Here is a 14,968-nt window from a genome sequence, read left to right as displayed (position 1 = left end):
GAAATTAGATGGATACAACAATTTCTAAACAAATTTCCCTGCTCGAAAGTTACACGAGCACCATCTATAACCTAGTCCAACAACACATCTAGAATTGTAAGAATAAAGACCAGGGAAAAAAAAAAAGCAAGTGTGAACCATGTATTACTATTAATCGATTTCACATGTGGATGATTCAAAGTGAGGGCCTACAGCAAAGAAATTGGTGCATCGTTGTCTGCTTTGAGCCTTTGACATACAATAAGGACACAAATAACTTCAGAGTGACAAATTCAATTCAAAACCTTGTTCATGCATGGTAGCGTCCGCTATATATATCTATCTATATATCCTCAACTCATAAACTATTACATGCTTTTTGCTAGTCACCTCACACCAATTCTTATTTCCACACATTCATCAGAAATAAAATCATGTATAAGATATCAACCGGCAGTTCTATCATGCACTGCCCAGTTTTGCTGGAGTCTAGGTCTAGGTAATGCTTTAATCACATAACCGTAGTGATTATAGTTCCTCCATGCACGAACATTATGCCCATAAATTTCATCATATATGTATAATCGTCAGTTTCATTGATTGTTGTATTGTTATGCAGGTTGAAAGCACAAATGGAAACATCAGTGGTAGCAGCTGGTATGTGATCATCAACTCCACTCTTGTCTATGTCTGTTTTACTATATCATCATACGAGCGCACATCAAGACTAAGGTATATATTATGACATGTATAAACGATGCAAATGGTGAACGCAGCGCCTGATTATTTCACAAGGACAAGGGTATCCCGGAATGTCAATATGGAAAAGTTGCAAAACAACTATCTGTTTCCGGAGGTTAGTACACATTTTTTGGTTTCTTGGGTGATGCACCATCTGCTTAGCTTGTATTTTCTTTATCCCGTTTTTCACAGATGTGCATGAGGCCCCCGTACTGCTCTAGCCTCTAGATCAAGCTATCACCATCTTCCTCTATCCAAATGATTTTTGCAGAACTTTGTTAATCAACATCCTATTTGATAACCATTTTATTCTGTTCGATCCTACCAAATTTCATGGAGCGGTCTTTCCCTTCCTGTTGATATTAGGGTTTTATGTCTTAAAGCTTACTTACTTCTTGCTGTTCTATAGATCTCAAGCCGCGAACTTGAGCATATGAAGAAGTACCCTCACGCAAAATTAATAAGCCTTGGGATTGGTGACACCACCGAGCCGCTGCCAGAAATCGTAGCATTAAGCATGGCTAATGTAAGTTGATCTGTTCGACAGTAAGTACCATCTTCATTTCAAGAGCTACTAAGATAATCATCCATCCGAGTTTAGGAGTATCATTTCTTAGAAATTTAATCTGCTTAGAAAAATTCAATCAAGAAGTTGATGAACGAAATTGGCCGATCTAAGTTGGCTAAGTTTTGAAATTTGCAAGTTCTTTCCGATGGTCAAGGTTCTTCCAAAAGAGTAATAACGTACCGCAAGGTTTTTAATTTGCTTTTGAGCGTGGAGAAAACAAGAATTCAACGAATAATCTAGAATCCTGGAGCTAAATGAATGGTTTGTTAAATTTCCACATTATTCAACAGATCCTTGATGTTAAAACGGTCTTCATGCAACATTTTACCGGTCTGACAGGTGACAAGACTCTCTGGGATTAATTCTGCCCTTGTATATTAGTTCGACCAATATTTTGATTGCTAGTCAAACTTTAGAAGAGGGAGGTAACTTGATTTCTAAGTGATTCAAGCTTAGTATCACGAACCCTAAAACAAAGAGTATAATAATAAGTTGTCGCTTATTTTATGCTTTTAGCTTTCACCAAATAACGTTTACGTAGTGACATCTGAATCAAACCGTTGAGTAGTTTGATGATCTGTGAAGTAGGTACCTAAATGCAAGCACCTCAACAATTCTGGTCGATCGTTCAACATCCACTTCAAATTTCTTATAGGCATTCCTCAGATAAAAATGATGCGGTTTAGCATCCAAGTATATACGAAAGTTGGTGCAATTATTGCATGCGGTTGTAGATCCCTTAAATACCTATAAATTTTGTTTTTTGATTTTTGAGAAGATATTTGGTTGAGCTCGAGACAAGCCATCCCAAAACAGCTTTTGTACTTAGTTTTGCCTTGTTTTTCAAATCTGATCAACCTAGCCATGTTGCAAGGACTATATGCATATAAGCTGAGTATCGAAGCTCCCCCCGTCCCCCTAGTTGACTAATCCCTTTTTTGTTTAGGGGGGTGTGGGGGGGAGGGGAAGAGTGTAAGCTAGCCCTCGAGGGTGTATAAAGTCCCTAAAATTTTAAGGTAAGGTCCGGCCAGCAACTACCAGATCTAGAAAAATATGGAAATTTCATTTGTAATCTTGCATACCCTCTGATATTCACTGGTTAAGATGATGAAAAATGGAATATCCTAAATTATTTCAATACTAGCTAGGCAGGAGAGAAAAGTAGCCGGTCTGGGTTGGAGAATATATAAAAGACAAAATGGAAGGAAATATGGTGGTCTAGAAGTGCCAGAGCATCAGATTTTCACTAATATATATATATATATATATATATATATATGGTCGTAAAACTCATGGTAGTTTCTGTTTTATGTTATGAACAAAGCCCACCAAGAACTCCTCATAATATGTGAAAATAACATTACTACAAAAAGACACAATAGTCAGAGAAAAACTTTATCCAAAATTGATGGATCACAAAAAGTTCAATTCCGTTGCAAAAACGGATATTGTCGATGTCCTATATATATATATATCTACCTCATCATTTTGTGATTTGAATTTTCTTTAAGCAGGACACTTTCCTAAACTTTTAATTTTTTTTTTGCCATTTAGCGAGAAACAATGCACCACGTGCAGGCCTTCATGAACTCCAGCTGAAGTTTCCTGTTGTCTTTCTTGTGGGGCTGTGACAAAAAAGAGAAGTACGCCAAACATGGAAAATATGGTCTCAAATGAAACACAATTTCAGTTAAATTTCCTAGTTGAAGTCAGCTTTCTTGTAAAGTTATCCGTCCTCCAAAAGAATCTTCTTCTCTAACAACGCACTTTCTTTAACAGACAAGTCTAAGACCTTTTCGCAGGTTTGAGATGCATGCGGAGATAATTACATAAGTGGTTTAGTATTGAAATAGTTGCACAGGCTCTCTGAGGACAATCCCCTCATCTATGGACATAACCATTGAAATAGTTGCGCAAAAATCCGACGTATATATTTTCAAGGGATAAACACAGATGTTCCCCACTCTTAAAGTTAAGTTAATATACAACACAATTTACCCTGATTAAAAATAAAATAAGTTTCTTGATTTGGTAATGTTTGTTAATTATATGTGTCCTCCAGTTTTTTTTTTTTTTGGGTTGTTGGGTTGGGGTCTAGTGTTGTATGAGTAGGCCATTAATCGTTGTTTACACATAAATTTGCTGAAAATTGCAGTATGCTCGCTGTCTATCAACACCTGAAGGTTATAAAGGGTACGGATTGGAGCAAGGGAACAAGGTGATCGACTCCATCTGTGCATGCATGTAGTATCATCTAATCTATGCTATATATTCTAGATATCAACTAAAAATTATAAACTAGTATCTTTTTCATATCACGCAGGAATTAAGGAAAGCAATTGCAGAAACCTTGTACAAGGATTTACAGATAAAGGACACGGAAGTTTTCATATCGGATGGCTCACAGAGTGAAATTTCACGCCTTCAGGTCATGAACACATGTGTTGGTGCAATTTGCATCTGTAGTCGTTATAATTTATCTATGATATACTGGTATCTGTCCAGCTCAGTGTTTCATTTTTACGAGCGTTTGCTAAACCTCATTTCTTCTTCTGAAATTTATTACAGCTGCTTCTTGGATCCAAAGTAACAATTGCAGTACAGGACCCATCATTTCCGGTAATAGTAACATTAGTATTCTATTAGTGACACATGCCTTCAGTTCTAATTTAGATTTGCTTCTTGATAGTACATCAGACGTTATTATTTATTGGGTTCGAAATCTTTTGGTAACGTTTATCATTCCTGAGGCAGGCCTACATCGATTCTGGTGTAATAATGGGGCAGACTGGCGAATTTGATCATGCATCCGGGAGATACCAGAAAATTGAGTACATGAAATGTGGACCTGAAAATAATTTCTTCCCGGATCTGCATGAGACTTCAAGAACTGATATCATCTTTTTTTGTTCTCCAAACAATCCGACCGGCCAAGCTGCATCGAGGGAGCAATTGGAGCAGCTCGTGGAATTTGCTCAAGAAAATGGATCAATTATTGTATATGATTCTGCTTACGCAGCTTTTGTCTCCGATGAAAGTCCTCGATCAATCTACGAAATTCCCGGTGCACGCAAGGTATACAGAGACCTTGAGTTAGTTACTCAAATGGAGCTTGATTCACTAGTCGTATTAATTAACTTAATAAATTAAAGAGTTTGATCCAGAAGTGTTTGTCGAGCTCATCAAACAAATGATGAAGCGACTTCACAAATCAAATCTTGATCACGAGATGTTTCTTCAGATAGGTTATTTCGCGTTTTAGCCTTTTTATTGCAAAATCCAACAACTACTGGCTCTGCATCTAAATCTAACTCTCAATCTCTGAAGGTTGCCATTGAAGTTTCATCCTTCTCCAAGATAGCTGGTTTCACAGGAGTGCGTCTTGGTTGGACTGTGGTGCCTGATGAACTGCTGTACTCTGATGGCTTTCCCGTTCTGCACGACTTCAATCGTATCATATGCACCTGCTTCAATGGAGCTTCAAATGTAGCTCAGGCTGGCGGACTGGCTTGTCTATCCCCAGAGGGACTCACCGTGAGTTTTTTTCACTTATTATTGCCCACGAGCGATGATACTGATCATTATCCTCTTTTTTGTCTTTCCTCATTTTATTCTTTTTTTTGGGCTTGCGCATTGTTCCCAGGCCGTATATTCTGCTGTTGATCACTACAAGGAGAACGCAAGGATACTGGTCGACTCTTTCACTTCACTGGGATTAAGGGTTTATGGCGGGGTAAACGCCCCTTATGTCTGGGTGCATTTCCCTGGCTCAAAATCTTGGGATGTTTTCAGCGAAATACTCGAGAAAACACATGTAACCACGGTTCCAGGGAGTGGCTTTGGTCCAGGCGGGGAAGAATTCATAAGGGTTACTGCTTTTGGGCGCAGGGATAACATCTTGGAAGCATCAAGGAGGATGAAAAGCCTCCTTTCCTAAACAATGGTAAGGATTAATCAGATTTACTAGCTTTATCCTCCTGCATATCTTATAACGTGATGCAGTTCTCCAGCCCAATCTAAGTTCAAAGCTTTTTCCTATATTTAATTCATTTTTTTGCGAAAAGTTCTAAAGGTTTTTGTTCTGCTTTGCTTTTTTTCTTTTTTCTTTTTTTCTTCCTTTTTTTGTAGAGTACCTGTTATGCGGGAACAGAAACTATAGCTCATGCATGGAAAGGCATCATTGTTATGATAGGATTTATGCGGACTGCATGAACTGTGTCATAAGTTATTCACAAGAGTCAAATTTTGCTGGAACATAAAACTATCCTACATTCGAGCGTCCGTCGTCAACCATATCTTTGTGTTGTGATGTCCAGCATGTACTACTGCAATAAAGCCTTAGAACTTTATCTAGCATTTCAGGACTAAGACTATTTTCTGTGCCCATCTTATTTACTAGTCTTAAACTCCTGCTATTTGCTTCAGCAATAACTATGCTAATCATAGTAAAAATTTCTTCAAGATGTCTAAACCAAAATTCAGAATTGGAACCATGTAGATGATGATGGAGATGTATAAATGATCTTGCACCAATAGTTCCAATAGTCGGATTATGGACTACTAACAAAATCTTGCTTTCCTTGTCCAACAACAATTTTCTGGGAATGAAACTTGTTGATCACTGTCCCCCAAAATTAATTTCAAACAGCAAAACAATTAACCACTAAAACATCTTTCTTCCCGTAGACCTACTTCTAGTAAGAGTCCCAATTCTTTTCGAGGCCACCTTCTTATGAATTGGACTTGAATTCATTAACCAAAAAAATAAAAAAAAATTATAAAATAAACTAAACAATGAAGGGATATTGATCCAGGGAGCCAAATTTTCTTCTACATCATGAAAACTCATATATGATATTTGCAGGAAACTAGCAAGTAAAAGAATGAATATCAGGAATTTCAATCATTGGGCATTGAAGATCTTTCAAGCAGCAGTAATGACAAAGCTATTGCTAATATGTGAGCTGCAGCGTATAAACTACATAACATGAATTATGGAACAGTTAAAGCAAATTCGGAAAGAATATCAACGTACTAAAGAGATAATAATGTAGATTTGCACTGTCTGATTTATGTAGGTATAATAACCATCAACATTGATAATAAATTACTCACATGATGGATCATTTGATCATTTTCAAATTAAACTAACAAATCATCCCGTGCAATACATGTTTCCCGAACCATATACATTAACACTTGCCCAATCTAAGTTGCATAGATAAACAAGATATAACAGCTTCTTCAGTGGCCCTGATATCTTGATTTGACAGGCGTGTCAAAGTCAAATTCATCAAACATATACCTACAGAAGATGGCCATAGTAAAGCAAGAATAACCATAGCCTTACTTTCATTAAAAATCAAGGATCTGACAGCTGACCAGCTCAGCAGATCCAGCACTCCTGTTTGCAATAACATTCCAAAGAATGGCTTCTGATCCAGCCAGTGGTCCAGAGAGCTCTTCCTTGGAGGATTCATCTAAACTAACAGAAGAGGCTGATTGGGAAGCTAATTGATTTCGCCTATCAGCCTGCAAGACCAAGATATTTTGGTTTGCATCTTTAGTGATTACATGCAGTTTCCCAAGAAAGCCGGCAAGTAGATAAGGAGACTCAGAATCAGAATCAGTTAAGTCACGAATGGGTACATCTCCTCTGACTGCTTTCCAAGTGTCATCTCGGTGATCATAAAATTTGATCCTCGCACTATCTAAAGAACTAGATGGATCGAGTGCATACAAGTCTCCATCAACGATAACGCTCAATTTGGTTCCAGCCTGCCTTGCAGGCCAACCTTCTCCCATGCCCATTGGCATTTCAACCCATGAATTTGTTTCTGGATCATACACCTCACCTCCCACATCAACAAAAAAGGGCCAGCAAAACAAACTCTGAGGAACGTATAATTTCCCTCTATAGGAAGTCATCCCAGTTGCAACAGGCTTGAGTATATCAGCTAGGAAAGCAGTTGGCATCATCTGAGCTTTTGAAAATGGCATGCTAGGGACTTCAGACCATATTCCAGTACGAGGGTCAAAAACTTCAGCAGATTGAAGAGGACTCAATACACCACGACCTCGACTTACACCTCCAACAACATAAAGCTTATTGTTTAAAACACCTGTCTTGCAATAAGCTCTACAGGTAGACATGGGACTCACTTCACTCCACGCATTTAGAATTGGATCATATCGCCATACACTTTTCATGACTGCAGCCCTGCAAAATCCACCCAGGACATAGAGGCAGCCATCAACTGCTCCGACAGCACCTCCACAATATGGAATTTGATCCAATGCATCCTTTCTCCCAAGCCAACCTCGTATGGCATCTGCAATTCTAGTGCTTGAACCTACCATGTTCCACACCTTAAGTCCAGAGAAACCCCTTCTTGATCCATCTTCAATACCGACATTAGGCATTGGTGGTAACCTTTGCCATTTCCCGGACATCGGGTCCAAAGCATTCCACACAAGCTTATCGCCATCAACCTTAGTCAGAATATAGAGGTGCTCCTCTGTAGTCCCAAGGTATTTTCTTAACCTATAAAGTTCTGGACTCAAAATTGCGGCTTTCCAGCTGCGTGACACTAACTTTGCATTCAAGTAGTAAATTCTGGGCAGTCGAGCAATTATCTGAAGTGATATTTCATCAGGAAGGCTGGGGATTAATCGTGGATTATCCTCCCAAAAGCTCGATGACGTCCTCTGCCTCTTGCATGTTTCAATCTGCGAAATATCGCAGAGTTGACTCGAGCTAACCTTGTTATTATTAGCACTCAATATACCCCCCATCAAGAAACGTTTCCTATAAGCTGTCTAACTAAACTGCGTCCAATCTTGTAATCAACCTCTAATTCATGTGTTCCAAACAAGCAGCTGCTCCACTGCAATTGAAAGTCAATACACCACCGTCAGACCAGAATAAAAACAGGCAATTTTGACCACAAATCCACCCAATTCCACATTGCTGGACACACTATGATAGATTAATTCAAGGGTCTAGACACGTCATATAGAAGCAGAGAGTGATAAAAACCTATCAATTTGTCAAATAATTGATAAAAGCAACAAGAAACATAGAATACAAGAAAGGTATCTTGTTACCGTGGTATCATTAAGTACAAATTCCGGAAGAAAATCAACAAGAAACCTATCATCAAAACCTGTCTATCGTTTATGTTGCCCACGTAACTCACCCCAGAAAAATGATTAAACGCTTTAAGGTTCAATTTAGACAAGAATTCGTTCTTTAATTTACAGGCAAATCTCCAGTCCTGACATAAGGAAGAAATACGGGGAGGGAAAGGTCGACCGATCAGAACACAAAGGAAATATTTCTCCAAATTCAGAAAGAAAGATGACGGTCAAAAAAGAGAAGATTGAACAGTAATTCAAATTCTAATCAATCGCACCAAAGCAAATTCAGCTGAAAGATGGAAACCCACAAATCAAAAGTCATGACGAAGCAGAGAAATAGATCAGTTCTTTGCTAATGGACCAAGTGAATTACACGAAGCTCATCCTGATGGCATTTTCTTAGGTGAATTTTCCCCCTTGAGCAAAAATTATTTCTCTCTTCGAGGAAACAAATAAAACCCCAGACAGTAAATCAGAAAATTCGAGGATTTCACACATACCCAATCAAGTTAAAACTCTATAAATTCCAACAAAATACAAAAAAAAAAAAAAAGGCACTAAACTCAACATACCGGACATGAACAATAATTGTAACCAACCAAAATTTATTATTCATAAGAAAAAAAAAGACAAAAGACCAATTGTACCTGCTTCAAAGTGATGATGAAATGGAATATGAGGGTAGCAGTGTGAAGAACAAATAAGAAGAGATATGGAGAAGATGGAGCGGAGAGAGAAATTGGAGATGGGGACCCGTTTGGTTTGGGCATTGATTTTCTTTTCCTCTTTTTTGGGGGGTATTAAACGTTGCACTGCCTCTGGTGACTTTTCTTTGTTTTGTCGTGACTTGCTGTACTACCATTACAGACTCGTAACTCGTTGCAGTACTACTACACGATTATTGTCTGTTGATTATTTTAATTAATTATCAATTGATTCTAGATTCTAATTTTAAATAATTAGTTTTTATATAGTGTTTTATTTTTGTATTTTGATTATAAATTTTAACTACCGATTCTGATACTTGTATTAATTATTCTCTACAATATAATTAAATTTTAGAAAATTTAAGACAATTGACAAGGAGGTCTACTTATTTTTTTGATTGACAGTGAAGGTGTCTGTCTACTACTTGCTACGTACCTAGAACGCAGCAGTGCTTTTCTATCGCTTGTCTTTCAGCACTCCGTAGTAAACTACTAAAGCAATTACTTCGCCCTCATTTGAATCCCTAATTTTTAATTAAAGCTTTTTCGTCGTAGAAAAATATATTATTATAATTTAATATATGTAAAGTAAAATAATAACGATGGAAAAAAGTTTTCACAAAAGTATTGAAATTTTTCTGCGAAAAATTACAATCCAAACGCTCACCCAATTGTTTGGCGCAAGGATTTTGAGGCCATTGGAGACCCAAACTTCCTCTTCCTCTTTCAGTGAGTTGGATTTCGTAATGAATTCTTAATACATACAATAGGGTCTTGACATTAGTAGTGTAAACGATTTTATTTCAACTTTAACACTTCATTGTGTTAGAGTTTATTTATTTTAACAAATTTGAATGTAAGTGAAAATTTGGATTATTAGCTCATTGAATTGAATTTAAGCAAATTTTTGTGGAATCAAATTTAAAATTCGACTGAATCCAAAAGTAGTAGTATGCATTATTTATTTATTTGTAATTTATTCAGCAAAGCAAATCAAACTCGAACGCGTCCTACTAATTGAATTGATTGGAATTCAATTCAAATACTCCATCTGACCAGTTTAGCTCAAATCGGGAAACACAGGAGTTCCTTCCCTACTCTTGGAATTATTGTACCGGCGATAAGTTTGGCCCAAGTTGACTTGACCTTTCCTTGGCATGAGAAAGATCTAGAAAAGATCCTAATTGTTACTACTCCTCCTACTTATTTTCAGGGAATGATTAGTTTATTTAATAGCCACTGGCCATTTGGTCCAGTGGTCATCACCATTAAAGGTGATGCTGGAGGTCAGGGGTTCAATCCCTGTCTGCGGTCTTAATTGACCTTCATCGATGGAGTCTGTACTCACATCTCCTTCCCCTTAGACTAGGCTAGCTTAGGTTATAACACATCTATCATTTCGACAAAAAAAAAAAAAAAAAAAAAAGATTAGTTTATTTAATAATAGCAGCGGTGTGTTTCTAGAACGCAGAGCTGCCAGGAGTCAGCAAAACAATACTAACAGAAAAGGACTTCGGTCGTCTGTTGGAAAAAAGAAATGGACTTGGGAACCTTCATAGAGAAGATTGGGATAACTTCGATAAGACGGCATTTTTTATAAATTCTTAAGAAGAGAAGTGTTACCTTACAACTGGCCTTTCGAGAAGAAAATGATCCACGTTGTGATACGCGACGTTTTAACAATACTTCGGTTTCCGTGCCACGCTGGCCTTTCGAGAAGAAAATGATCCACGTTGTGATACCCGACTTTTTTATTTTTTAACGATACTTCGGTTTCGGTGCCACACAAAAGCGTGGCAATTCCCAGATTTAAGCTTAGCATTTAGTATAATGCAACAATGCATGTAATGATTTTCAAATGGGAATTCATGTGCATGTGGTGCGAATATTTCTCTATAATAATGATATATCTGCCATTGAATCAAGAGTAGATATACTTACCGGAGAGATAATTAATTGTATTAGGTTTGTTATACCTAAATAGATATTAATTAATTTTTGTTTTTGTTTTTGCTGCTATAAAAGCGTGGGTTATTTAGTTTGGAGAAGTTAGTTTTAGTTTTAGTTTTAGTTTTAGTTTTTTTTTTTTGCTTTGTGGTTTTATGTTATGGAATAGAATTTAATATCTATCAATCAGTTGAATAACGGATTCCATTGTTCGGGTTGTTCTTGTTGAGAAGGGTCTTGTTCGCCATGACATTAATATGGGCTGACATTATCGGCGATATGTTTTTGCTGATAATTTGATAAGGATTATTTTGTTTTATTTTTTATTGTTCCTTTGATATGTTATAATGTCTTTTATGAGTTATCCTTTTTTTTTTTTGGAGCTCATATATTTTATATGGATAGAAATTCCATAAACTATTAGAATCATATAGTTAGTAACTATTACTTCTTATCTATTCATAATCGATATGGATCTAGAAAAGAATAAAATAAAATTTCAAACAAATTATTGAATATTATAGAGCACAACGATAGCGATATAGAATTTTGATTATTTTATCACTCGATTAAATTCTAATTATCATCTACTATTAGCTAGGAAGTAGTTTTAGTATAGTTAAATTAGTTAAATTTTTCATTTTTGAATTCAAATAACATTTTGGAATTCTTTTTTTTATACTCCTATATATATTTATATTATTTGATTCTATATCATATATTTCTAATTCTAATTAGGAATGATTAGTTCCTTAAATGGGCCAACATTAAACCAATAACCGGTCCAATGAGGCACCATGCAATCTCCAACAAATGGACAACTCAACAGCCATTAATCTAACAAAATGCCCCTTAAATTGGCCAATATTACACTAATAATCGGTCCACAATCAATTGCAATTGAAACAGTATCCATGCTTGTTACTTTTATATCTGGTAGACATCACATTAAAAAAAAAAAAAAACTTAAGCACTCCTTCCCTTCTTTTGCATTAGATGAAATTTGAGAAATGACTAATGGCTTTACAAATCTGTTTTTAAACTCGGATCGGACCGGCCGGTTAGATCGATCGAATCGAGAACCGATCAGTTGGCCGGTCCGAGTTAATCCTAAAAACTGAAAAATCAAAACCTCGGTCAAATAGGTCAAAACCCAGGTTTGAAGCTGGGTTTTGACCCGATTTGACTGGAAAAATGAACCCAGTCTCTTTTTTTTTGTTTACCTTTTTTTGAAAGGTCAGAATATTTTTAATACGATGTTTTGATTCTTAAGTTGTTAAAAATTATTAACATATCTCAAATATTTCATACTTTATAAATGTTGTCTTAAAGTTTGGTGTTATTTTTCAATGAAATCCATAATTTTAATTCTAAACTTGTTAATACTTATTAAATAATATAAATTGCTACTTGATTGCTCTAATTTATTTTTATTTTCTTATTAAATATATTTGAAACATCAACTATATATGTATATACCTTTATTAATATTAACATGTTATTAAGTATTTTACATATAATATTTTAATTTTTAAATAAATTTTATTTATGACGTCATCCGAATCAACTCCTATCGAATCCGGTTGAACCCATTGACCCCTGATCCCTGAGTTCGATCGAGTTGATATCTGGTCCGGTTCTGAAAACATGATTTACAATACAATTACTACGATGATTGATGTGAAATTTCCTTTAAAGGACTACTAGTCAATGGTTGGACATCAATTTCTTTGTCCACCCGCCAACTTGCTCGTCTAGATTGGGTAAGAGGGCGTGCCAAAGAGGTCGACAGCTCAAAATCAGGTTCAACGCGCGACCACAAACACATCAAAAATAAATAAATAAAACAGGAAAATAGATTGAAAAGATGACTTGACTTGGTTCAAAAGATCAGACTGTCTTTAATTTTGATTAATCTTTAATGAATGGAGCTATTAATATTGTCTTCAAACTTTTCTTCATCAAAATTTTCATTTGGACGGCCCTGATATCCATTGTGGTTCTCTCTGAATTCTGAAGGAGGAGTTAGACAAAGTATTTTATTCTCATCTTGACTTTTATAATTAGTTAACAAGGCTTGCCAAATGGTTGAGCAAGATCACTTTAGTAGTTAAACAAAAAAAAAAAGAAAGAGAGAGTCTTTTCTTTGTTAATAAAGGAAGCAAGCAAAGTTCGAGTCTATCATCCTCAGGACTCTAAAGAGTATCCAATTAATCTGGCATAGGAAAAGTCTAGATGATAAAAGCCAGACAAAAAGTTATTTCTGCAAACTCACCCCCAACTTAAATGTGGATATTTGGTGCACATGATGTGTTGAACCTGCGAAACAAGTCGATTTCCATTGATTTTGAACAAGAAACGGTACCACTTTGAGGAAATTTTGTATATATTAACCACCAAAGTTTTTAATTTTTTAAAAAACGTACATCTTGAAATCAAGATATTATAACCATAGTAGGTCAAGCTAAGCACCAACTCTAATGCTTTGGTGGTTGTAGTTGTCAGCAAGTCCAGAAGCATCTATTATATCAAACCTCTTCTTCCTTCTCAGTTTCTTGAAATTCAGCCCTCCCTAGTTATAAAACATGTATATATATATATATATATATATATACTAGTTTTGGGGTGCCATGCCAATGCCTAGGTTTGTGTTTAGTAAGTATAATTTTAGTGTTATTTATGAGAAGAGTGTGGCATGGCAATACTGAAATGGCATGTCAGGGCTTAGTTAGTATGGAAAAATTGTTATTTATTAATCTTTATTGTAACGTTTATTGAAAGAATTGAATGGAATGCCAGCTACTTGTCTGGATATGTAGTGATTTGAGATGCATGACGTGTCAATTGAAAGTGGTTGTAATACTTGCATGAGTGCCAAATATTTTTAGTTTGTAAGACACTCGTATGTTTATAGGTGACAGTTGTAGTATGTTTGCATGTGAATACAAATGGCCCTAAGTCTAAGCAGGAACGAAGTAGAGCAAAAGGAAACAACTAAAATTTTAAATGGATGCAAGGCAACGTCAGAATGAACACATTTCCTGTAGCCAGCTCAACAACGACGGAACGCACCATATAAAATATAGCGCCACGCAATTACCAACAACAGCATCCACCAAGAGCATCTATAATGGTTTATACTATTTAGAATGTAATCCACATGTTGCGTTAGCATTCCATTTTTTCCTTTTTTATTATATTCTCACTTACAATGGACTACACTCCACAAGGTGAAATAACATGGATCCACAATTAAATCAAATATTTATTTTAATAATGCATAACTCATATCTTAGAAATAAATAAAGTAATTTTTTTAAAAATAATTTCATTATTTTTAAAAAATAAGTTATTAACTTTCATTAAATATTTTACCTTTTGAATTTTTTATTTTCTAAAAAATAATAGTATTAATTTCTAAGTTTGAACAATATATCTTTTTCTATCTCTCAAAAATAATATATTGTTATTTTTTGAAAAATAATTATGCAATTATTAAACAAATATGCGATACCCCAAATGCGAAGATATCATAATAATCCATACTTAATTAATTATTCTTTATGTAATTAATTGAACTCCATAACATAATATTACATAATCTAAATCAAATAAAATACAAATAATAACAAAATGAATACTACTGATGAAAATTAGTCTGTTGCAACTTAAAGAAATTTGCTTGGCCCACCATTATATATATATATATATGTTACTTGAAGATAATTGATATTGTGAGGTGAAAATTATTGTAAAACATAGAGATGAAATTTGTACAATTGAAGGCATTTAGTATATGTACCCTAAAAAAAAAAGGCATTTAGTATATGCGCTTTAACAATTTTATGAACATTTTCCATTACTTGCTGGTTCTTATTATTTTGTA

The 14,968-nt window shown here is 35.4% G+C and overlaps 2 protein-coding genes across 2 annotated transcripts; one reads left to right on the top strand and one right to left on the bottom strand.

Annotated features, from left to right (window-relative positions):
- The first annotated feature begins 402 nt into the window (after nucleotides 1-402).
- Nucleotides 403-5,744, top strand: LOC113763648 (aminotransferase ALD1, chloroplastic). Its single transcript, XM_027307527.1, has 11 exons — nucleotides 403-478; nucleotides 599-636; nucleotides 756-835; nucleotides 1,130-1,246; nucleotides 3,444-3,506; nucleotides 3,612-3,716; nucleotides 3,857-3,907; nucleotides 4,043-4,363; nucleotides 4,616-4,822; nucleotides 4,932-5,231; nucleotides 5,417-5,744. Exons 1-10 carry the CDS (start codon nucleotides 414-416, stop codon nucleotides 5,223-5,225), a joined length of 1,341 nt encoding a protein of 446 aa, XP_027163328.1. The 5' UTR covers nucleotides 403-413; the 3' UTR covers nucleotides 5,226-5,231; nucleotides 5,417-5,744.
- A 576-nt stretch (nucleotides 5,745-6,320) lies between these two features.
- On the bottom strand, nucleotides 6,321-9,211 carry LOC113760619 (F-box/kelch-repeat protein At1g22040). The gene is made up of 2 exons (XM_027303271.1): nucleotides 9,076-9,211; nucleotides 6,321-8,175 (listed from the first exon to the last, which is right to left on the bottom strand). The coding sequence occupies exon 2, from the start codon at nucleotides 8,081-8,083 to the stop codon at nucleotides 6,644-6,646; it is 1,440 nt and encodes a 479-aa protein (XP_027159072.1). The 5' UTR covers nucleotides 8,084-8,175; nucleotides 9,076-9,211; the 3' UTR covers nucleotides 6,321-6,643.
- Between the last annotated feature and the right edge of the window lie 5,757 nt (nucleotides 9,212-14,968).

Source organism: Coffea eugenioides, chromosome 2 (genome assembly GCF_003713205.1).
Source record: "Coffea eugenioides isolate CCC68of chromosome 2, Ceug_1.0, whole genome shotgun sequence".
NCBI classification, from domain to species: domain Eukaryota; kingdom Viridiplantae; phylum Streptophyta; class Magnoliopsida; order Gentianales; family Rubiaceae; genus Coffea; species Coffea eugenioides.
Note: the sequence above shows the minus strand (reverse complement) of the source record. Positions and strands in the feature narration are given on the sequence as shown.